The sequence below is a fragment of the Mytilus trossulus genome, chromosome 10 (genome assembly GCF_036588685.1).
Source record: "Mytilus trossulus isolate FHL-02 chromosome 10, PNRI_Mtr1.1.1.hap1, whole genome shotgun sequence".
Taxonomy (NCBI): domain Eukaryota; kingdom Metazoa; phylum Mollusca; class Bivalvia; order Mytilida; family Mytilidae; genus Mytilus; species Mytilus trossulus.
In genome coordinates, this window is record NC_086382.1 from 53306062 (window position 1) to 53332933 (window position 26872).

General features: G+C 32.0%; 1 protein-coding gene across 6 annotated transcripts in view; it reads left to right on the forward strand.

The window, feature by feature from the left end:
- The window catches only part of LOC134687622 (potassium voltage-gated channel subfamily KQT member 1-like), a 91606-nt gene that overhangs the window by 25181 nt on the left and 39553 nt on the right, over nucleotides 1-26872 (forward strand). For all 6 annotated transcript variants that reach the window (XM_063548057.1, XM_063548058.1, XM_063548055.1 and 3 more), the window contains 3 exons: nucleotides 8407-8782; nucleotides 9475-10104; nucleotides 24672-24762. In XM_063548057.1, coding sequence (XP_063404127.1) covers nucleotides 9683-10104; nucleotides 24672-24762 — 513 coding nt within the window. In that variant the 5' untranslated portion in view covers nucleotides 8407-8782; nucleotides 9475-9682. The remainder of the gene's footprint in view (nucleotides 1-8406; nucleotides 8783-9474; nucleotides 10105-24671; nucleotides 24763-26872) is intronic.

Here is a 26872-nt window from a genome sequence, read left to right on the forward strand (position 1 = left end):
GGGGGTATAAAAGGGGAGTTTGTCGGATATAGATAGTGATCATGTGATCTCTACAGAATGTACAGAGATCCTCCATCCTTCATCTGTTTTCTGCTTTTTGGTTGGGTTGTTGTCTCTTTGACATATACTCACCATATCTGTTCTCAATTTTATCAATTTCATCCTCCAGTCATTCTTTATATTACACAGTCAAATATCAAATCTTGACATGAAAGTGTTAAAAAAGCATAGAAAAATGCATACTTAAATTAGTAAAGGGTAATTTAAAGATGCAAGTTGTTATTTTAGTGGTGTTACATTCCAAATCCTTCTTGGGTCATTGCTGTCAAACGGATGAAACAAATGTTAGAAAAACATACAAATCCACTTAGACACAGCTTATAATCCTAGAATAGCATAGTTTACAGGTTTTATTCAATTCTCATTAGAGACATATGCATTAGTAACACAATCCATATTGTATATACCTTAATATGCCCTGAAGTTTCCACCTGGCATTATGATGCATTCATTTCTTTGAATGAATATTGATTATAAGACAAAATAATAATAAAATTTGACTCGGAAAATTCCATTATATTTATTTATATACTGGAATGAAATGTAGTAGTGACATACATTTCAGGGACTTTTTGTGAAGCTTGTTGGAAGAAAAAGTAAAATTCAAATTTGAAAGATGATAAAGTTGTCTGAAATCAAGAAAAGCAATACAAAACATATAAACATAGAAAAACAAAGACTGTGCTACACAAACCCAACCTAAGACAGGAATTGATCTCTGACAGGTGCTCTGAAAGGGTTAGTAGATCCTGCTCCACATGAGATACTAGTCATGTTACTCTGATAAAATGAACTGTTTAGTTATATCAATTGACCTATATAAGTGGATGGTAATTGAATCTTAGACTAACTGGTATCTTATCATAAAACATCACCAAAATTGTGGAACAAATAGACTTGTATTTTTTTAATTTTCTTTTAATTATATTTTGGTCTTTTATCACTGAAATAGTACACATTTTTGTTTTTTGGGACCAGCTGAAGCACGCATCTGAGTGCAAGATTTTCTTGCTGTATTAAAGACCCATGAGTGGCCTCTGGCTGTTTACTGCTCTTTGGTCAGGTTATTGTCTCTCTGACACCTTCTTTATTTCAAGTCTCAATTTCATTTTTGAAAGACTTTCTATTATAGGTTTTGATTGTATTTGTAAACCAGAGCTTCCACCTATAAAATATCTCTCTTTGGTCCATATTTGTAAACTAGAGCTTCCACCTATAAAATATCTCACTTTGGTCCATATTTGTAAACTAGAGCTTCCTGTTACCTATAAAACATCTTACTTTGGTCCATATTTGTTGTAACTATTGTATTATTTCTGTCTAGATAAGTCCAGATGTGATCCATTCTCATAATCGCGCATTCAAATTGAATTTCCCAATGACAAAATTTATGATCTACTGGAAAAATAAACTGAAAATAAAATATTGATAGCATTGGGTTTATGGTCTAAATATATTGTGACAGTCTATGCATGTCATAAACAACATCTGTTACAAGCTTAGGGGTTTTATAAGTCAACCAAAGTACAAATGACCATTGATGTAATAGAGAGAAAAAAAAATACTAGTGACACGTATAGTTCTAGAGCTCATTGGTGGCCAGATATTGGAGCATGCTTATAGAAAGCCATATAGTCATGCTAGTTATATATAGAGTTATTAATAGTAAATTAATAAATAATGAATATGCTTTATTTAGAATTGGCATAATATACAAACAAGGACATAAAATTCATATAAAGTTCTGTTGTGTTGTTAACCGACATAATGTTGTTGTAATAGATTTGTTACAGATTTTTACTGTAATTTTGCAATGTATTGACTGCCATACTAGGCTATGTAGGTCTGAAACTACAGAAAGAATATATATGCATTCAGTGAATATGCTTAAATCATAAACTGAACCTACTAAAATTGTGGGGCATCCTTAGGCATTTATAATTTGTTACATGTTCAGCTAGAAATATAAAAGGCCACAATATTGACAGAACATCAATATTCACACTTGAAGCTACTGTTTTGAGAATTTTCTTCACATTTTAAGATATTTTTAGAAAGGCCCTGGTTTAAAATAAATTTGGTGATTGGGTAGGTCCTAATTCTTGAATTAAGATAAAGTTTTGCAAAAAATAGTTTGATATTTTGTATGAGTAACAGTTGATCAAAACTAACATCTTGTAGAATTTTCTCTTTTGTGCAATATATATATTCATGCCCAAAATCTATACTACCAATAATTGGTTATAACATATTTAATTGCATTTTTATTTTGTCCTATTCATAACTATCCCAAAACAATAAATTGACGGAAATGAAATACAATGGTTCAGTTAACAATGCATTACCTAATTATATCCTTTATATTGATAAGCTCTGGGAAATGTCCAACGCAAAATCATTTTTGGAAAATGACGCAGTCATTGTTCCATAACTGCCGACCTGAACTTTTACATTTCTCTGCCTACCGCGCTTGGTTTCGTATTTCCTATTTTCCATACAAACTGGAATCTGCTTGTGTTATCATTATGCATCATTGTGTAGTATTAAATCAGCCAGGACCCAGTTTACACTGGTTTTTGCTTGTATTCCACTACACTCAAACAAAGTGTTGTAGTTTGACGGGAACCAGTTTTAGAATTTGTAAACTACAAAACGTAATCGGTTATTGTTCATTCCGTTTTGGTGTTTCATACCGACTTATATGGTTTGAATAAGCTTAAGACCCTTCAAACATTAATGTGATAGGTATATTAAAGATTGTTTTACAAAAAGATTGAACTGTTTTACTTTCAAAGTCGTACTATAGGGATATCTGTCATATACGGATTTCCACTCTCACCGGTTAATTTCTTCTTTTACACGTGCTTTGGAAACTTCCTGTTTAATCGCAAGTTTTAAAATTGTTTTTGAGTGAATTAAACTTATTTTAACAATCATGAAGCGTTCCAGAATCATTTTAAAGCAGTTTCTTCTTCTCTTTGATGATGGAAAATAGGTTTTCTCAAGAAAATACCGCAAACGATCGCAGAGGAATTGAAACGTACAAGTCAAGTCGGCACCTGGTTAAATTGGCATCTAGTCAAATCGGCACCTATTCGACGTCAATTCGGCATCCAATAATATTTGTTATAATATTTTCTATTCAATTAATTAATTACTGTTACCAAGTACATAGTGAATATGTTGTTGTGTATTTTGGTAAACCACGAAACGAAAGTGAATATGTAGTGTATAAAGGTAAACAACGAAGCCCTTACCAAAGCTGTTGTTTTAACAATTAGACAATTTGTGTAATTGTAAAAACAAGTCAATTATTAAAATAAAATGGAAAACTATGAATCCCTTTCAATAAATCAAACTTGCATGCCAAATAATTAGCAAATTTAAGGTGTTTGTTTTTCAGTAAAGTTTAAACAGCATTAAACCAACAATCCTGTAAAATGCTCAACTGGTTAAAATAATGCAGAAAAATACAAAATATCTCATGTGTAAGTCCAAATAATTATGACGTCTGGCAAGGCTATTTTATTATTTTTCTGGGACGCCTTCCTACGACGTTCATAGGAAGGCGTCCCAGAAAAAAAATTAACATAGCCTTGCGGTCATAGGAAGGTGTTCCAGAATAAAATTAAAAAAGCCTTGCCAGACGTAATAATTATTTGGACTACTCATATATATATATATATATATATATATATATGCGAAAGCAAATTTACAGATCTAACATTGTTGGGTTGATGTTTAGACGAGTTATATATATATATATATATATATCATTAAAAATACACCAAAAAAGTCATTAGATGAGAAAAATAAATATATACAAAATGTACATGAACACCCAAAAATGTGAAAGTTAGTATTAAACTCTTTTTGCTTAAATACTGAAAAAAATTCTGGTAACCCCTTTCTTATTTTTACCCTATTGCTTAAAATACTGTTAAAAATATATATTTAACATGGGTGACGAATTGACTATATCAGGTGTCGATTTTAACCAGGTGCTGATTTGTCCAGGTGCCAATTTAACTAGGTGCCAGTTTGACTAGAATTCTTTGAAAAATGTTTGAAACTATCTGAGTTTCATTAGACCTTTGATAGCAGTAACAAAAAGATTATTTACTTAATATTTTGTGGGAGAAGGGAGTTCAGACTGTGTGGTATCAGGTCTGTTTGTGCCCCATACATTTTCGCACCCTACACGTTCGCACATTCACACTCTACTCATTCGCGCCCAATTTTAATTCAAATTCAAGTTGAATAATTGGAAAATCATGGTTGTTGTTTTAAATTGCTTTGGTGTAAATACTGAATGTATTTATAGCTTGGTATGAGTAAAACATTGAAGATTTTAAAGGAAAAATCACAAAAGATAATTGTTTTTAACAGCTTGGTCCCATTGATCTGAAACAACGAAACAATAAAACATAGAAACCAAAATATAGCAATCCACTAATATAACCAAAACATGATAAAATTTATTCAACACGCAGAAACAAACATAGTCAGAATCTCACTTCATTTTGAAACAAGTCAATGAAACAAGTTATAGCAATACACTAACCAAAACATGATTAAGAGTTATTCAACACAAAATAAAACGTTGACAAAATACCACTTTATTTAGAAAGGATTATTATTATTTTAAGCAATACCTTATCCAAAACATGATTAAGATTTATTCAACACAAAAAAAAATTGGTGTCTCACTTTATTTTGAGACAATGACAACAATTATACTTATAAGAAAACACTTGCTTACAGAGTTATTACACACAAAACCAATTAAGATTGGGTGCGAACATGTAGGGTGTGAAAGTGAAAGGGGTGAACATGAGTGGGCGCAAACGTGAATGGAAGCGAACGGACCCAGATTCAGACTATGTACTAGTGAGAAATATACAAGCCTTTCTACGGTATTTATTTGTACAATTCAGCTAGTCTTGACCTATTCATTTGTCTTAAAAAACCAGCCAGTTGTCACCTTCACTTCACACATACACACATATACGAATATCAATTATATGCTCACGATACATGTTGCATTGTTAAACTAATTACGGTATGTGAAAATCAAGACTTGCATAAAAACTATCCCAATATTAGAGACAGTGGCGTCATTTTTCTTCAGAGCTTTCAGCTCTTTGATTAAAAAGTAAAATTTGATCATCTGAAAAGCCTACTCATAAGATATTTATAAGTTTGAAGATGAGGCTTACAGACTTATATGAACACTTAAATAATATAATCAATAAAAAATTATCTTTGGAAATAATTTCATCAGTTTTTGTCGGAGCCTAAATTTAATTGCAAAAATTGAATCACTCAGAAAGAAGAACCGACTTATTTGTACCTAGAACCTACCTTTTTACACTCAGTTTTAAGGAGTGGGTTACTGTCAAACAGTGTCTACTAATTTTATAAGAATTTCTTATATCATAATGCAGCAAGAAACTGATTTAAAAAAAAAATGAAATCATAACTAGATTTGGTAAATTGGTCAGTGAGAAAACATCCAAAAGAAGTAGATTTAACAAATTTCAGGTACAGAAAATGTACAGCCTTCAACAATAAGCACATTCCAGTTATATAGTCCACTATGAATGTTTTTGCTTTATTAACACAGCCCTCTGATCTTTTTGTACAGTCACCTGCCTAGTGTTGAAGACTGTAACAGTATAGGCACTGTTGAAGTCTATGTTACCCTCTGATCTTTTTGTACAGGTACCTGTCTTGTGTTGAAGACTGTATGTAAAAAAAAATGCCCTCTGATCTTTTTGTACAGGCACCTGTCTAATGTTGAAGACTGTATTTTGCCCTCTGATCTATTTGTACAGGTACCTGTCTTGTGTTGAAGACTATGTTGCCCTCTGATCTTTTTGTACAGGTACCTGTCTTGTGTTGAAGACTGTATGTTGCCCTCCGATCTTTTTATACTGGCACCTGTCTAGTGTTGAAGACTGTATGTTGCACTCTGATCTTTTTGTACTGGCACCTGCCTAGTGTTGAAGACTGTATGTTGCACTCTGATCTTTTTGTATTGGGACCTGTTTGGTGTTGAAGACTGTATGTTGCACTCTGATCTTTTTGTATAGGGACCAGTCTAGTGATGAAGACTGTATTTTGCCCTCTAATCTTTTTTGTACAGGGAGCTGTCTTGTGTTGATGATTGTATGTTGCCCTCTGATCATTTTGTACCTGTTTTAAATGTATAAGACTGCATGTTTCCTTCTGACCTTTTTTTGACTTTTATAAATGCTCAGGCAGCCTAAAAACACAAAAGTAATATGTTTTGCTGTTTTGATAGGTCATCAGTACCATGAATTAGATATTTTCATTCTCAAAGCATAAATATTAATTATCCTGCAGTGTTCTGTTTCAAAAACTAATTCAATAGTATCAATAATCAAAAACCAAAACTATACTTATTGGTAAGTATATTTAATTTCACTTCCTTTTGGTCATATTCATTTACCGGTATATGAGATTGCCATATCTTTTTAGCCCATTAGGTTCAAAGTGAGGCTAGTATTATTTTGATGAAGAGGCTAGACTAATGTGGGAATAGTGGTTAGCTGTTTTGTGTCATCATGAACTCTTCAGTTTCAACCCAGCGACCTGAAATCTCACAGAAAGATTGCACACATCTTCAAGTTGTGAACAATAGTTAATGTATTCCTTGTGTTTATTTAGTATGATTTATAAATGACATTAGCAGTTTTGTGTAAATATGTTCCTTAAAAATAGTCTTGATGATATAATAGTTTTAATTGTTTATACAAAAAAATCAGAAAAATTCATTCACCTTTAAAAGATGTAACATGCTGTTGCAAGGTTTACATTATGCATTATTCATTGAACAAGTTCAAACTTTCCTAACTGAATGAATTCTTTTTTGTCTGACATGGTTTTTTTTCATTATGAATTTTATTGTAAAGGAACAGTTTTACTCATGCTGCTACAATTTCACATTATTCATATTAAAATACATTCCAATATTTCTAAATAAAGTTCTTTTGTATTACCTATATATAGCTAGTGTTCATCTGTACGTTAATGTTTTTCCCTCCTTTTTCATGAGAACCACTGAATAGAAAGAAACTTAAGGTGGTGCCAAACACCTTGACTAAAATTTATTTGGCTTGTTTAATTTTCATAAATTTTTTACAAAATACTTACTTTGACCCTTTGACGAAAATATAAAAATTTCAAAAAAATTTGAATCTTACCAATTTATCAGAAAAATTACACAGGTTATATAGAAGTTGGGACAAACACTAATTTTGATCATTGAGACGCTTAATATTCCATTAACAAAACAACATAATTACAATGTTTTGCTGATTTTATAGAGTTATCTCCCTGTAGTGTTGGTACCACCTTAAGTGGCAGAACATACTTTATAAAGTCTTTTCCAAGTTGATGACTTTTTGTTTTTAGACCTGATGAAGTGAAATAGAAATAACCTTGCATGAAAGTACTTTAACAAATAGAGAACAGTTGAAGTTTAATGTGAAAGATAATTTTCATCGAAGGTAAATTAAACATGTTTTAAATAATTATTGCAAAGTGGAAATTCAAAATGGCCACCAGTGGCAGTAAGAATTCTTGAAAAAAAATAATTGAGAATTTGATTTTGACTTATTTCAAGAACAGTTGATATAAATATATGACATGAAACCAAACTATAATAGGAATCTTCTTTGAGGATATATTTAGGTAACACCAAATCATAGGACACATCTGGTTGCATACAGAAAAAAATATTCCTCTAAATTTGACAGTTGTAGGAAATTAATTAATCCTATATTTCAAGGCAGGAAAAAAATTCTGGGTCATAAACCTATATCTTTGATGTTTTAAAGTACCATTATTTTATATTGGTGTTTCTATAGAATATTTTTTAGGTTTCATGGTAACTAAAGTTTGTACACAAGGAATTTTGGTTGGTTTACTTTTTAGTGATGGTTATTTTTTTATATGCAATGCAATGTTATGTGAACTTTTGTCTTCAGTATATAATCATGTATATACTGGACAGGATAAAACTTTACTCATGCCAAGTATTTCTTTATTGGAAACAAAGATAAATTCTGCACAATTTTTTGGAAAGTGCAAATTTTACAAAGATTAAAATGGGAAAATCAATAACCTACATTATTATTTACTAATTATTAGCAGGAATATGACAGAAAAAAATCCAAGTCATATGAGTGTGAAAATATGATATTATTGCTATCATAGTATTCCCTGTGGGCAGTATGAATCCTTATTTGGTCAGATTTCACAGAATATAAATGTCTGATCATTATACCTAAAACAATATTTTTCTTTTGTGTTTTGCAGACGCTGAAGCCATTAGAGTTTGATTCCCGTATTTTCTGTCTGTGATGACAACAGTAACATGATCTGTCATCAATTGAAACAGTTTGACGAATTATAGATTTCTGACAGTCGGAAGAGGCAAATAATGTTATTTTGTTATCAATATGAACAAATTTCTCTTCATTTCATTGCAATAATGGCACTACTATAAATTATCTGCACTCAATTTTCAATGGATTGAATTAGAATAGGATAGAAATAAATCATGGAATATTATATTGGAACTAAACTTGATGTTACAATTATTGTGTAGTAGCCAGATTTGACAGTGTAGATTATTATTGTCATATGATTGGAACAGTACTGATATTGTGTTAGCAAAGAAAATATATCTTTTGTAAGTTGAGAGATTAACATTTAAATATAAAACAGAATTTTTATCTGTGTAAAATCTAGAGAGATCTTTATTTATAATTGATAAATTTATTTATTTTAAGAAAACAGTTTTATTTATTTAAGCAGATTGTCTGATATGATTAAAAGATCCATCCTCATACAATATGTTATATTTTGAAATGGTTATCTGGGAATATACTATTTGTAAGAAACAATATTATGATGATACAAAAAAAAAAAAAAGTTGATACATTTTGAAATGATTGTCTGAGAATATCATGTATGTCAAATACAAAGTTATGACAATACACACAAAAAAGTGAATGTCATATCTTGATATGAAATAGATAGGTGGAATATATGCTAATTATGTAAGATGCAATATTTTGATATAAATACAAAAAAAAGGGCATATTTTGAAATGATTGTCTGGAATATCATGTAAGATACAATATTTGATGATACAAAAAAAATCCAATGGCATATTTTGAAATGGTTTTCTGGAATACCATGCATGTAAGATACAAGATAATGATATATAAAAAAAAATATGTCATATTTTGAAATGGTTGTCGAAAATATTATGTATATATATGTGAGATACAATATGCAGCTAAGAACAAGATAAAAAGATTAGGCATCACATATTACTAATTACTATATTGTACTAACTTTCTGTAATTATCTTTCTAGCTGTTTGTAGAGGACATTTTTACCAGCTGTTATTTGATTGATAGACTGTCATTATCAGAGAGGAAACACACGAAAGATAATCACTGAAAAGTGAAAGAAACACTAAATATTTTGAAATTAGAAGCCTTTATTGAGAAATGTTGATTACAATAATAGAAGCACACTACCATGATAATGTGATTAACTTAATCAGCTGATCAATTACAGTATGTCGATTACAATGGGAACTAACAGTTCTCCTAGTCGCCTGTGTAACAAATCACAGAATATAGAACTAGAGCAATTAGCATCAGGTCGGGATAAAAATACATGTGATTCTGAGAGAGGTACAGCAGAAACTGAGGCTGATTCTCCCTTATTGGATAAAGAGACCTCATACTCTAATCAGGAAAAATGGGACAAGGAAATGCAGTATGAACCTCGTCAATCTGGAGACGACACTGCAGTTCAGGAGGGGTCAAATTCTGCATGGATGCAATTTAAACCAGTGATGACACAAATGAACAAAGTGATTCAAGAAAAGTATAGATACAAACCTAAACCTGTGGCAAAGTTATCGTTACAAAATAAAGTGTATAACTTTCTAGAGAGGCCGACTGGATGGAAATGTTTTATATATCACTTCACTGTGTAAGTATCTATTTATTCATCTAACTTAATCAATAGTGACAGCTACCCAAACAAAAAAAATGGTTGAGTTATGACATCTAGAAATACCATACTTTTTTTAACCGTAAGTAAGTTTTTATCCTATATTATGCAACAATTAGGAAAATGTAAGTTGTGTCAGATTTTTATGTCAGATAAGCTTCGGGAAATGGTATTCAGTTATAAACTTTTACAGCAATTATACATTGGGATGTTTTGAGAAGGGAGAATAAACCAAAATGACCCTATATTTTCCATAACAGTGCATATATATAGGCTTACTCCTCTTAATTTCCTTGTTGATCATTAAACTTACCACTTTAAAATTGTATCAGTACAGAGAGGATGTCTAGAACAAATCTCACAAAACAATCAAACATGGAACTGTATGTTATTTTTGTTTACTTTATTTGTTGACAGAGAATTGGTGTAATATTTACCCTATCACACTTTTATATTAGATTTCTTACTTCTGTACATGGTTAACTTATATTTCAACAGTTGATTTCCATAGGGATCATATGGAGCTGTTGATTCATATCTTTGATCCTTTGTTTGGCAAGCTTTCACAATAAAAGGCATCAGTGTATTCTGTTGGTTTTTTTTTATAAGTTCCCACAACTGCAATTAAAGATTTTCAGATTCATAATTGAGTTTGGAGAAATATTAGACATGTTAAAGTTCATGTGGTATTGGTTCATTGCTGATATTTACTTTATATAGCAACTGTAGATTAGAGAGTAAGATAGTATGGCATCCAAAGTCCACTTTTCAAAAAAAGTCCATTTAGGAATAATCAAATAAATTGCATATACATCTCTAAATAAATCATAACAATTTCTTTAAATTCTATCATTTGTTGTTGAAGAAGGACTTTATGATCTTTAGAATTACTGCAAAGAAAAAAAATCATCTTTTTGAAATCCTATCAAACTCCTGCTAGATGTTGTTTTGAATAATTTTGCAATGATTGTGTTTTTGCGAAATACTTCCCAATATCTCTTCTTTTAATGAACATGATGAAAGTGTTTGTCATTAAAGACTGCTTTCAGAGAAATTGGTTATTGCGAAAAAATATGGTAGATTTACACATACATGTACTTAAAAGAACTGAGTTTTAAAGATTGGGTTTACTTAATGTTATTGTTCAGTGATTTTAAGAAATGATAGAATCCAAATCACATAATTCACCAAATGTTGAAATAAGTAGTTTACACATTTTTAATGATTAGATGTCAACATAATAAGGATCAAGTTTCAAGCACACGCTTATCTCAATTAATTTTAAGGTACATACTTCAGAAAGTTATTTATAAAATGTACAAGCAATTAACAAAATATTAGTACTTAATCTATTTTTAAGTTGCAGGCCAAAAATTAGTTTTTGATTATATTATTAGTCATTAAATATTTGCACATTCTCCAGTTTCATTTGGAGAGAAGTGTTTTAAAAGATTATGGATAATTTTTATTTGTTTATAATCTTGTGGGTGAATAATCTCCAGTGCTATTTTCAGATATAACAGTTCATTAGAAACACCTGGGTATGTCGTCTACCTCAGTGTTGTCAGCAAGAAATGAACCCCAGTATTGCTTAAACAAATGAAATAAAATCAAATCTGTTCAAATAATTTTCATTTAAACTTGGCAGAAAAAATGCTATTAAAAAATGATCAGTGCTCTTGAGAAGTGAAGTTGCAAGTGCATGGTAAGCGATGCAGATTAAACTTCTAGTTCACTGTGCAAAGCTAATGTTTATCTTCAAGGTTACAGCACAGGCTTAATTTTACCGTCAAGATCAGTGCAGTACCATTTAGCTCTACTGCTTGTACTATTTTCACCTACAGCTATTCAATCTCTCTCAAGATGAGTGCAGTACCATTTGGCTTTACTGCTTGTACTATTTTCACGTACAGCTATTCAATCTCTCTCAAGATGAGTGCAGTACCATTTGGCTTTACTGCTTGTACTATTTTCACCTACAGCTATTTGATCTCTCTCAAGATCAGTGCAGTACCATTTGGCTTTACTGCTTGTACTATTTTCACCTACAGCTATTCAATCTCTCTCAAGATGAGTGCAGTACCATTTGGCTTTACTGCTTGTACTATTTTCACCTACAGCTATTTGATCTCTCTCAAGATCAGTGCAGTACCATTTGGCCTTACTTCTTGTACTATTTTCACCTACAGCTATTCAATCTCTCTCAAGATGAGTACATTACCTTGGCTTTACTGCTTGTACTATTTTCACGTACAGCTATTCAATCTCTCAAGAAGAGTGCAGTACCATTTAGCTTTACTGCTTGTACTATTTTCACCTACAGCTATTCAATCTCTCTCAAGATGAGTGCAGTACCATTTAGCTTTACTGCTTGTACTATTTTCACCTACAGCTATTCAATCTCTCTCAAGATAAGTGCAGTACCATTTGGCTTTACTGCTTGTACTATTTTCACCGACAGCTATTCCATCTCTCTCAAGATGAGTGCAGTACCATTTAGCTTTACTGCTTGTACTATTTTCACCTACAGCTATTCAATCTCTCTCAAGATGAGTGCAGTACCATTTGGCTTTACTGCTTGTACTATTTTCACCTACAGCTATTCGATCTCTCTCAAGATGAGTGCAGTACCATTTGGCTTTACTGCTTGTACTATTTTCACCTACAGCTATTCAATCTCTCTCAAGATGAGTGCAGTACCATTTAGCTTTACTGCTTGTACTATTTTCACCTACAGCTATTCGATCTCTCTCAAGATGAGTGCAGTACCATTTAGCTTTACTGCTTGTACTATTGTCACCTACAGCTATTCGATCTCTGGTTGCTAGTTGTCTCATTGACAATTATACTATTAAATTTTCTGAATTTTATGTGTATAGTGTTATTCCCAGGAAAACACTGTGGAAAGCATTCTGGCCTAGAACTATAAGATAATTAGGAAAAACAGAATTCAGAGTAATTTAAACATTAATTGTTTGAATTCATAGTACATATTGAATTAAACTGAAAGATTTATTGACTGATTTTTAAACCAGTAATTAGATTTTTATGTTATATAAATATAAAGTATTACACAAATAACTTGCTGTTTACTTTCTTTAGTTGTTGTCTTATCAATCAATTAAGTAAAAACAAACAATTCACCTGATTTGGCCTTTGTCATCTAAAATTAGGAAAAGAGAAGATTCTAAGATTCCAGCACATGGGGGATGTGTTTCTAATAAACTTCTACACAGCTGCCTCTCCTACCAGCATGTTTATCATACAACCAACATTATCTGTTAATCTACCATTGTCCATGTCTAATTATAATTCTTGTGGGCAGATGATTATGATTAAACACTTGATCACCTTGATTCAATTTTGGATTTACGTGTTTTGACCTTGATTCAACTTACTTCCTACACTGATTTAGGTTACCTCAAATTTACATGATATCAATCTTGCAGTTTGAAAGTGTTTTTGTTTAGTTTTAATTACCATGTAATGAACCAAACTGCATGTAAATTGTCTTTTTCTTTTTAACAATGCTGGCTGGGAAAAGTCAGTGGAGGATTCAGAACTTTTCCTAAAGGGGGGGGGGGGATCTGACTGACCTTAGGGGGTGGCTCCAGTCATGCTTCAGTGATTCCCTATATATTCAACCAAATTTTTCCCACGAAAGGGCGGGGGCCCTCCCTGGATCCGCCTGTGAAAGTCACTATAGTGGTTCAATGGGTTTAGTAAGCTTAGAGCTGATGATTAAAATAAATTTCAGAAAACTTTTTTAGGTTAATTATCAATTATTATTCATATCTAACACTTTGTCCTAGGGAAGTTTTTTCAATTTTGCTTCAAATGTTTATAAAATATAGTGGTATTCCTCATCACCTTTGATAATCTTTGTTCAAATCATTGACAACTTGTGCACATGGCCATAGATAGAGCTTGACATATAATGTAGAGACAGCTGTTTTATACTTTGTCGAAGATTGTAGAGGGGCATTATGTTTCTGGTCTGTGCCTCTGGCCGTTTGTTTGTTCTTTCAATCATGTGTATGTTCGTTTGTCTGTTCGTTTGTCTGTTTGTTCATCCGTCTGTCCCTCTTCAGGGTAAAGTTTTTGGTGACCCCAATTTCACGGCCCACTGAACATAGAAAATGATAGTGCGAAGTTCAGGTTAGAGTTTTGGTTAAAGTTTTTGGTCAAGGTAGTTTTTGATGAAGTTGAAGTCACATCAGCTTGAAACTTAGTACACATGTTCCCTATATGATATGATCTTTCTTATTTGAATTCCAAATTGAACTTTTGACCCCAATTTCACGATCCACTGAACATGGAAAATGATAGTGCGAGTGGGGCATCCCTGACTGTACTATGGACACATTCTTGTTTAGAATTATTTTAAGTTATATTGAAATATTTATCACTTAATTAGATGTATTTTTACTATTAAAGTTGTTTTGTAAAAAGAGCGACAGGTGTACATTGATCCCAGCTTGAATTCTTAATTAACTTATGTTATTTTTAGATTGTTATTTTGACAAACTCTATCCATGTTTAAAAACTTAAATCTGCATTTGATGTGACTATTTTGTTACAGAATATTGTTGTCATTAAAATTGCATGATCATCTGATATTTTGTTTATCTTAAATTGATCAAATATAGAAATGTGTTCATAGAATTTTGTAAAGCTGTCAAATTAATAATATATTCCACATTTGTCAAACAATAGCAAATTTTAATATTAGATGTAAATGTAAGCTTGTCTAAATTGTGTCAATAACTTGATAATAACATAAAAATTGTTTTGTTGATTCAAATATACAAATGATATATAAACATTGACAAATAAAGTTCAACCTCTTTTAAAATCTATGGGTAGATATCACATCAGTATAAAGTTCTTGAGGAGGCTCGCTGGTATAAGATTTTAAGAAAAAAAATAAACATTTTGTTTCGCATTTATTTTTTATTACAAATTATATTACATTGTAATTACCTTTTAAAGTATTTGTTACTTTATCATGTGGCACAAAAATCATTCCAAAAAATCAATTCGTGTTGGCCCTAGCTGACTTTTAAAATGTTACGATACCACTGAAAAAGCTCCAAATTATCTCCCTTTGGTACAAAACTGCCATTTTTTTGCATTAAAATTGAAATATCTTTTTTAACTCATTGGTGACCTATATTTTTATTGTTGTTTTCAAATAAGCTGTATATAAACTAAATAATGGTAAAAAACAGTCATTTAACAACAGTTCTCAAAACTCAACATGGAAAATTGAAAACTCTTAACCCCACTAAAAAGCTGTGGTGATCTCAGGTGCTGCAGAAGGGTAAGCAGGTTTTGCTCCACACGTTGCACAATGAGTTGTGTCACTCAAGTAAGTACAAAACCAGTGCTAAGTCTAATTTGGAATGTAAGATTTAGTGAAAATGGGATGGGTGTGTAGTAATGACACATGGCATAAAAATGTAGAGTTGGAGACAGATCAGAACTAAATGTAATTCCTGATAACTTTTTGTAAAAAAACTTGCTGTCATCAATTTAAATGTCAGATGCTATGGAACTAAAGAGGCAGAGATACAAGATTTTGTGAAGAGCAGAGAAGAATGATATTTATATAGAGAATGATATATAATCTCTACAAAAAAATTACATATTTTATTCTGTAAATACAGTGATTAGGCCTTTTTTTTTTAATTAGTTGGTTTACAGATCCGCCGACCCGATTTTGTTTAAAAGTGAAATAAAATTAAAATTTTGATTTCGTGTTGTTTTTTATTCCGCCGACCCGATTTTTCGAGTGCTGTGAATAAAAAAATCCGAGGCATTCCAAAACGTTTTGTCTGTGTCAATAAAGCGTTTGTAGTGAACGGCGTATTTTGAAAAGCTTCGAAATGACGCAGACGAATTCAAAAACCCAACGAGGGAGGACCATGGAGTCTGACGGCTTCATCTACTTTATATTTGTTTCTTCTGTGGGGACACAGATATTGTGCCAGACACTAATGAAACTATCAAAGCATTAAAGCAGCAATATTCTATTGTAAGACCTATATGTCCCACCTGTAACAGTTCCGGCAAGCTACCTGCTGTCAGAAATGCTATGAAGGTTCATGGGAAGAGGAAAAACTAAAGAACTATCTGCAGTTACCTGTTGAAAATAAAACATTGATCTCAACTTTTTATTTCTTTGCCACCATTTCCACTTTTCAGCGAACGGGATTCATGCATAATTTAGATGCTAACAAATTTCTTGTCTGTACAAAATATGTGTTTTAGTCAAACTTTGGTACATTGCTATTTCTTCATCAGCATGATAGGATCATGAACACAGTTGATTATCAAACATTTCATAAATCAAAGAAATTTGTTTATGTCAAGTATATTGTCCTCAAAAGATTTTTGGGTCAAAAATGCACATATATTCATACGTGAAGACCACATGCACCTTAAATGTGATGGTATTGTGTTCACCTGGAGAGTGAGAGATCTTGGGTTTGAACCTTGACCCGGTCAAATCAAAGACTTAAAAATTGGTATCTGCTGCTTCTTTGCCAAGCACGCTGCAATTGCAATTATTAAAGGAGTCAGAATAATGTGTTTGGGTAAGGTAACATATCTTTGGGGGAACTGTTACCTTGTGAGCTAGCACATTTAAATTCTGGCTCAGTGTGTCAGTTTAGCATTTCATTTCTCATTATCATATTCTCATCCTAATTATGCATCTGATTAGCCACTAGACATTAAACAACAATTGACCATCCATCCATCAAATGCAAAGCATATCAAGATAAGAGCTAAACTATTTCTCCTCCTCAACCCCTGTAATGTCATGAATGAACAGCATTTTTTTTTTTTTTTTTTCCTCCGACTCAAATTTTTCAGAACAGTTATACGTGAACAAAAAAAATCTAAGATTGCTATTTTATTTTTATTTTTTTTACCTCCTCCGACCCTAACCTTTGACACTAGTTGTCCGTAAACCAACTAATTAAAAAAAAAAGGCCTTACTACATATATATTTCACGTATTTTTAGCTCACCTGGCCCAAAGGGCCAAGTGAGCTTTTCTCATCACTTTGCGTCCGGCGTCGTCGTCCGTCGTTGTCCGGCGTCGTCGTCGTCCGTCGTTAACTTTTACAAAAATCTTCTCCTCTGAAACTACTGGGCCAAATTAAACCAAACTTGGCCACAATCATCATTGGGGTATCTAGTTTAAAAATTGTGTCCGGTGACCCGGTCAACCAACCAAGATGGCCGCCATGGCTAAAAATAGAACATAGGGGTAAAATGCAGTTTTTGGCTTATAACTCAAAAACCAAAGCATTTAGAGCAATTCTGACGTGGGGTTAATTGTTTATAAGGTCAAGATCTATCTGCTCTGAAAATTTCAGATGAATCGGAACAACCTGTTGTTGGGTTGCTACCCCTAAATTGGTAATTTTAAGGAAATATTGCTGTTTTTGGTTATTATCTTGAATAATATTATAGATAGAGATAAACTGTAAACAGCAATAATGTTCAGCAAAATAAGATTTACAAATAAGTCAAACATGACCGAAATGGTCAAATGACCCCTTTAGGAGTTATTGCCCTTTATAGTCAATTTTTAACCATTTTTCGTAAATCTTATTAATCTTTTATAAAAATCTTCTCCTCTGAAACTACTGGGCCAAATTAAACCATACTTGGCCACAATCATCATTGGGGTATCTAGTTTTAAAATTGTGTCCGGTGACCCGGTCAACCAACCAAGATGGCCGCCATGGCTAAAAATAGAACATAGGGGTAAAATGCAGTTTTTGGCTTATAACTCAAAAACCAAAGCATTTAGAGCAATTCTGACATGGGGTAAAATTGATAAGAAGGTCAAGATCTATCTGCTCTGAAAATTTCAGATGAATAGAACAACCTGTTGTTGGGTTGCTACCCCTAAATTGGTAATTTTAAGGAAATTTTGCTGTTTTTGGTTATTATCTTGAATAATATTATAGATAGAGAAACTGTAAACAGCAATAATGTTCAGCAAAATAAGATTTACAAATAAGTCAACGTGACCGAAATGGTCTAATGACCCCTTTAGGAGTTATTGCCCTTTATAGTCAATTTTTAACCATTTTTCGTAAATCTTATTAATCTTTTATAAAAATCTTCTTCTCTGAAACTACTGGGCCAAATTTAACCAAACTTGGCCACAATCATCATTGGGGTATCTAGTTTAAAAATTGTGTCCGTTGACCTGTCAAACCAACCAAGATGGCGACCATGGCTAAAAATAGAACATGGGGTAAAATGCAGTTTTTGACTTATAACTCAAAAACAAAAGCATTAAGAGCAAAACTGGCATGGGGTTAAATTGTTTATCATGTCATGATCTATCTGCCCTGAAAATTTCAGACAAATCGATAGTCAATTTTTTAACAATTTTCATAAAATTTGTAAATTTTTACTAACACTTTCAACTGAAACTACTGGGCCAATCATTATAGATGGTGATATATGTACGCAGCAAGAATGTTCAGTAAAGTTAGATGATTAGATCTACAAGCACATCACCATCACCAAAACACAATTTTGTCACGAATCCATCTGTGTCCTTTGTTGAATATTCACATATACCAAGGTGAGCGACACAGGCTCTTTAGAGCCTCTAGTTTAATGTTTTCATTATTTTGTACTAAGTAGTGACATCTGATGTTAAATGTTATAGAGAAAACATAAAATGCAATTGTAAATCAATTGATATGAATGGTTACATTGTTATCTTTGATGTCTGGAATATGATATATTATTGACACAAAGTAGAAAGTTTTACAAATTTACTATTTGTAATATTGATAGCCAATACTGATAAATGGAACTCTTAAATTTCAAAGTGATGGATATTTTAATGTCACATTTGATGTTTTTAAAAGTATTGATTCTATGCGTTGACTATGTTGAGTTATCAATGTTTGAAAAGTAGATGTAGAATAGAAATATAAATCAAGGGGATACTGGCTTTATCTGCATTTGTTCCTTGATCTTTTTTCAAAATTAAAGAAAATGGGGCTTTTTTAGAGTAACTTTCCTGTAACTAATGAGCACAACAGTCTCCTTGGGGGCTATGTTTTAATGATTTCAATTCATGTCCTATGCTTACTTAGAATCATTTATGCCTTTTTGTCCAGGTTATAAACTAGCTTTATCTGCATTTGTTCCTTTAATTTAGTCTTTCTTTTCAAAATTTAAAAAAAAGGGGGGGGTTAAAATTTTAGTCGTGTTCCTTTAACTTATGCACACTACAGTCTCCTTGGGGCCTCTGTTTTAATGATTTCATGTTCTATACTTATTTATGTATTGTATTCATGAGGAATTTCTGATTTACCAGGAATTTGATCCCAGTTGACCATATCTTGTGTTCATTATTGCTTCTAGTGATGTCATTTGAGGAAAATCAAGGGGGTGATCGAATGTGTATCAGTGATTTGATAGCAGATATTTCCTATATAGAATTAGCAATTACAGCTTAATAGTTTATATATACATCAATATATCATACTGATTCAGTCAATATTGGCTACTGTACTGTAACTATTTTTGTTATCTAACATTTCAATTATTTGATGATTGTTTGAGGCTATTGTCTTTCTTATGAGTAATTTTATTTATCAGGGGTGATTTTTGATACCATTGTTATCAGTTTGATTTTTATATTAACTTGTTGATTTGATAGATGGTAAATAATGATTTGACTTTGAAAAAACAATGATTTGACATTGAAAAAACATCTTATCATTGTAGAACCTTTTTATATAATGAGCATGTGATAAACAATAAGTAAAGTTAATATATTGATTTGGCGATGGAGAGATAAAAGGATTCTATTTCTTTTATATGTTAACACTGATTCTATCTCTAGGTTTCTGTAGGTTCTGCTGAATACAGAATAAACATTTTAGAGGCAGTTAGATCTCCATGATATGTACCAAACATTATATACTTTTGAAAGTAGTTTTGAGTTTCAGTGTAAAAGAAGATTAGATTAAAGTGGTTTGGTCTTTCCCTTGTTGTTTAGAAGAAATTTCAACCATGATGCCAAGGCTTGGGTATCTTTTACCATGCATGTTTCTGTTGTGATGTTAACATTCAGATTTTTTGCCTTTTTCAGTCATGATGCGAAATATCAGTTATTTTTTGCCAAGTTTTTGCTTGACACTATCATTCTGTTATCTTTTGCTGTTTTGTCAACTTACCATTGTTCAGTTATCTTTTGTGATGATTAGTATCTGTTATCTTTTGCAAAAACATTTTGATGTGCCAGTATTTATCTTTTAAAATTCTGATGATGCCCATATTTGTTTATTTTTCTCATGTTGACTCATCATGATGCCTTGGTTTAGTTATTTTTCTCATGTTTTATCTCTGTACATTGCTGTCTTCTCCATGTTCTGATGATGCCCGTATTTGTTTATTTTTCTCTTGATTCCTAATGGTTTAGTTATTTTTCTCATGTTTTATCTCTGTATATTGCTGTCTTCTCCATGTTCTGATGATGCCCGTATTTGTTTATTTTTCTCTTGATTCCTAATGGTTTAGGTTTTTTTCTCATGTTTTGTCTCTGTATATTGCTGTCTTCTCCATGTTCTGATGATGCCCGTATTTGTTTATTTTTCTCTTGATTCCTAATGGTTTAGTTATTTTTCTCATGTTTTATCTCTGTATATTGCTGTCTTCTCCATGTTCTGATGATGCCCGTATTTGTTTATTTTTCTCTTGATTCCTAATGGTTTAGGTTTTTTTCTCATGTTTTGTCTCTGTATATTGCTGTCTTCTCCATGTTCTGATGATGCCCCTATTTGTTTATTTTTCTCTTGATTCCTAATGGTTTAGTTATTTTTCTCATGTTTTATCTCTGTATATTGCTGTCTTCTCCATGTTCTGATGATGCCCGTATTTGTTTATTTTTCTCTTGATTCCTAATGGTTTAGGTTTTTTTCTCATGTTTTGTCTCTGTATATTGCTGTCTTCTCCATGTTCTCATGATGCCCATATTTGGTTTTTTTTTCTCATGATGCTTTGGTTTAGGTTTTTATACGACCGCAAATTTTGAAAAAATTTTCGTCGTATATTGCTATCACGTTGTCGTCGTCGTCGTCGTCGTCGTCGTCGTCGTCCGAATACTTTTAGTTTTCGCACTCTAACTTAAGTAAAAGTGAATATAAATCTATAAAATTTTATCACAAGGTTTATGACAACAAAAGGAATGTTGGTATTGATTTTGGGAGATTTGGTCCCAACATTTTAGGAATTAGGGGCCAAAAAGGGCCCAAATAAGCATTTTCTTGGTTTTCGCACTATAACTTTAGTTTAAGTTAATAGAAATCTATGAAATTTTGATACAAGGTTTATGACCACAAAAGAAAGGTTGGGATTGATTTTGGGAGTTTTGGTTTCAACAGTGTAGGAATTAGGGGCCAAAAAAGGGCCCAAATAAGCATTATTCTTGGTTTTCGCACAATAACTTTAGTTTAAGTAAATAGAAAATAATGAAATTTAAACACAATGTTTATGACCACAAAAGGAAGGTTGGTATTGATTTTGGGAGTTGAGGTCCCAACAGTTTAGGAATTAGGGGCCTAAAAGGGACCCAAATAAGCATTTTTCTTGGTTTTCGCACCATAACTTTAGTATAAGTAAATTGAAATCTATGAAATTTAAACACAAGGTTTATGACTATAAAAGGAAGGTTGGTAATGATTTTGGGAGTTTTGGTCCCAACAGTTTAGGAATAAGGGGCCCAAAGGGTCCAAAATTAAACTTTGTTTGATTTCATCAAAATTGAATAATTGGCGTTCTTTGATATGCGGAATCTAACTGTGTATGTAGATTTTTAACTTTTGGTCCCGTTTTCAAATTGGTCTACATTAAGGTCCAAAGGGTCCAAAATTAAACTTCGTTTGATTTTGACAAAAAATTAATCTGTTGGGTTCTTTGATATGCTGAATCTAAAAATGTACTTAGATTCTTGATTATCGGCCCAGTTTTCAAGTTGGTCCAAATCGGGGTCCAAAATTAAACTTTGTTTGATTTCATAAAAAATTGAATAAATGGGGTTCTTTGATATGCCAAATCTAACTGTGTATGTAGATTTCTCATTTTTGGTCTTATTTTCAAATTGGTCTACATTAAAGTCCAAAGGGTCCAAAATTAAACTTAGTTTGATTTTAACAAAAATTGAAATCTTGGGGTTCTTTGATATGCTGAATCCAAACATGTACTTAGATTTTTGATTATGGGCCCAGTTTTCAAGTTGGTCCAAATCAGGATCTAAAATTATATTAAGTTTTGTGCAATAGCAAGTCTTTTCAATTGCACAGTAGTGTGCAATGGCAAGAAATATCTTATTGCAAAATATTGTGAAATAGCAATTTTGTTTTTAATTAGAGTTATCTTTCTTTGTCCAGAATAGTAAGCAAGATATATCTAATTGTAAGAATTTTTTTATTTGGAGTTATCTTTCTTTGTCCAGAATCAACTTAAATCTTTGTTATATAAACATTCACTTTTTACTACAACTGATAAATTAAAATAATCTTTACCATTCAGTGATAACAAGCAGTTTTTTTACATCTTAACATTTTATGATGTATTTAAATGAGTAGTAATTGTTGCAAACTCCATTAGAAATTTTAATTGAGATTAGTTTTGGAATAAGGGAAAGGGGGATGTGATTAAAAAAATTGGGTTCAATTTTCTCATTTGAAATTTCATAAATAAAAAGAAAATTTCTTCAAACAAATTTTTGAGAGGAATAATATTCAACAGCATAGTGAATTGCTCTAAGAGAAAACAAAAATTTTAATTTCATTAGAACACATTCATTCTGTGTCAGAAACCTATGCTGTGTCAACTATTTAATCACAATCCAAATTTAGAGCGGAATCCAGCTTGAATGTTGTGTCCATACTTGCCCCAACCGTTCAGGGTTCAACCTCTGCGGTCGTATAAAGCTACGCCCTGCGGAGCATCTGGTTTTCTCATGTTTTATCTCTGTATATTGCTGTCTTCTCCATGTTCTCATGATGCCCATATTTGGTGTTTTTTTCTCATGATGCTTTGGTTTAGGTTTTTTTCTCATGTTTTATCTCTGTATATTGCTGTCTTCTCCATGTTCTCATGATGCCCATATTTGGTTTTTTTTTCTCATGATGCTTTGGTTTAGGTTTTTTTCTCATGTTTTGTCTCTGTATATTGCTGTCTTCTCCATGTTCTCATGATGCCCATATTTGGTTTTTTTTTCTCATGATGCTTTGGTTTAGGTTTTTTTCTCATGTTTTGTCTCTGTATATTGCTGTCTTCTCCATGTTCTCATGATGCCCATATTTGGTTTTTTTTTCTCATGATGCTTTGGTTTAGGTTTTTTTCTCATATTTTGTCTCTGTATATTGCTGTCTTCTCCATGTTCTCATGATGCCCATATTTGGTTTTTTTTCTCATGATGCTTTGGTTTAGGTTTTTTTCTCATGTTTTGTCTCTGTATATTGCTGTCTTCTCCATGTTCTCATGATGCCCATATTTGTTTTTTTTTTCTCATGATGCTTTGGTTTAGGTTTTTTTCTCATGTTTTATCTCTGTATATTGCTGTCTTCTCCATGTTCTCATGATGCCCATATTTGGTTTTTTTTTCTCATGATGCTTTGGTTTAGGTTTTTTTCTCATGTTTTATCTCTGTATATTGCTGTCTTCTCCATGTACTCATGATGCCCATATTTGGTTTTTTTTTCTCATGATGCTTTGGTTTAGTTATTTTTCTCATGTTTTGTCTCTGTATATTGCTGTCTTCTCCATGTTCTCATGATGCCCAGATTTGATTATCTTTTCCTATGTTTTAATTGTCAAATTAATAGAATGGCAGGCTGAGAAACATATTTGCGAGTGCTGAACCCTTTCTCTGACCTAAAACAGTGCCTGAGTGAGTTGTTTAACATGACAGCGTAGGAACCAACGTTAAGTCAGTTGGAAAGGCTTAACTGATCAGAAGAGTATTAAAAGCGACATAAAAAAACAGAAAAATAGCGAAAAAGACAATAGACACAAATGAGTGCATACATTTTTTTACAATATTTATCAACTAAAAAAAAACAAAAAACAAGAGGCTCATGGAGCACATCAAATTGTAACATTTAGCTTTTTAAGAATTGATAAAAACTATTAGCAGAGGCAAAATTCATAGAATCTGTTGCTCAAATGATATATGTAATGTAAAAAGACTCTTAAGAATGTTATTTTGAATTATATTTATTAATCAATGTGTGGTGGAAAACAAATTTATCCAACTGGTCAAAACTGGTTTAATGTGTTTTAAAGAATGAATAAAACCTGTTACAGAGAAGTAACTATAACAGTTATGTATGTATATTTATTCTTTATTTCAGTAAATTGCTTTTGAATAAGAATTTTGGTATGTTGGCTCAGGAACAATACAGATTATAAACAAGTGTAATTTTTTATGAAGGATGTTGTAAATAGATGTCATACAAGATGTTTAAATATTTTGTTTGTTTTTTTCAGCTTTATGATGGTACTCATATGTTTGATATTTAGTGTATTGTCCACCATTGACCAGTATGAAGAGTTTGCCAATGAAACTTTGTTTTACATGGTAAGTCAGTATTCAGGGGTAACACCATTAGATGTAAAAAGGATTAGGTTGAATAAATAAAAGATACAACACACGCAAACAAAACATTTCACATGAATGCATATATTCAGAAATGGAAGATAATTTTTCCCATACATTTCAAAGTGGGTCTCATTGGGGTCTAAGCGTGACGCGGGATTGTCGATTTTTTGTAAGCGTGACACGTGAAAGTCAAATTATTGTGGCGTGAAAACGGGAAATGAAGTCTTGCGGGACCTGGGAAATGACAAAAAAATGAGAATTGCTTACGTACATAGTGTAAGCGGGATACGGGAAGCGGGATTAGGGATCGGAACTCCCCAATGAGACCCCCTTCAAAATTTGTAAATTTTCTTTATTGTATGATATTATCTTATATCTGTGATGTAATGTCAATTTTGCTATGGTGAATGTTTTGATTCATTGATCACCATTTGTTGAAAACTAAATTACTCAGATAGAACTCTTTCAAATCTAGAAAAAACCTTCAATTTTAAACAGGCGGTATAGATTTCAGTACCAATAATTTTTATACGACCGCAAATTTTGCAAAAATTTTCGTCGTATATTGCTATCATGTTGGCGTCGTCGTCGTCGTCCGAATACTTTTAGTTTTTTGCACTCTAACTTTAGTAAAAGTGAATAGAAATCTTTGAAATTTAAACACAAGGTTTATGACCACAAAATGAAGGTTGGTATTGATTTTGGGAGTTTTGGTCCCAACATTTTAGGAATTAGGGGCCAAAAAGGGCCCAAATAAGCATTTTCTTGGTTTTCGCACTATAACTTTAGTTTAAGTTAATAGAAATCTATGAAATTTTGACACAAGGTTTATGACCACAAAAGAAAGGTTGGGATTGATTTTGGGAGTTTTGGTTTCATCAGTTTAGGAATTAGGGGCCAAAAAAGGGCCCAAATAAGCATTCTTCTTGGTTTTTGCACAATAACTTTAGTTTAAGTGAATAGAAATCAATGAAATTTAAACACAATGTTTATGACCACAAAAGGAAGGTTGGTATTGATTTTGGGAGTTTAGGTCCCAACAGTTTAGGAATAAGGGGCCAAAAAGGGACCCAAATAAGCATTTTTCTTGGTTTTTGTACCATAACGTTAGTATAAGTAAATAGAAATCTATGAAATTTAAACACAAGGTTTATGACCATAAAAGGAAGGTTGGTATTGATTTTGGGAGTTTTGGTCCCAACAGAATAAGGGGCCCAAAGGGTCCAAAATTAAACTTTGTTTGATTTCATCAAAATTGAATAATTGGGGTTCTTTGATATGCCGAATCTAACTGTGTATGTAGATTCTTAACTTTTGGTCATGTTTTCAAATTGGTCTACATTAAGGTCCAAAGGGTCCAAAATTAAACTTAGTTTGATTTTGACAAAAAATGAATTGGTTGGGTTCTTTGATATGTTGAATCTAAAAATGTACTTAGATTCTTGATTATTGGCCCAGTTTTCAAGTTGGTCCAAATCGGGGTCCAAAATTAAACTTTATTTGATTTCATCAAAAATTGAATAAATGGGGTTCTTTGATATGCCAAATCTAACTGTGTATGTAGATTCTTCATTTTTGGTCCCGTTTTCAAATTGGCCTACATTAAGGTCCAAAGAGTCCAAAATTAAACTAAGTTTGATTTTAACAAAAATTAAATTCTTGGGCCTCTTTGATATGCTGAATCTAAACATGTACTTAGATTTTTGATTATGGGCCCAGTTTTCAAGTTGGTCCAAATCAGGATCTAAAATTATTATAAGGTTTGTGCAATAGCAAGTCTTTTCAAGAAATATCTAAATTCAAGAAATATCTAAATGCATTCTGTGTCAGAAACCTATGCTGTGTCAACTATTAAATCACAATCCAAATTTAGAGCTGAATCCAGCTTGAATGTTGTGTCCAAACTTGCCCCAACCGTTCAGGGTTCAACCTCTGCGGTCGTATAAAGCTACGCCCTGCAGAGCATCTGGTTTTTACTTAGTTCACAATAGAAAATTGGTAGATAGTATTGATGGTGTTAAATGTAACTTTGAAGTGAGGAATATTTTGTTTGTCTACAATACATTTGTATGATAAAGACATGAAAGAA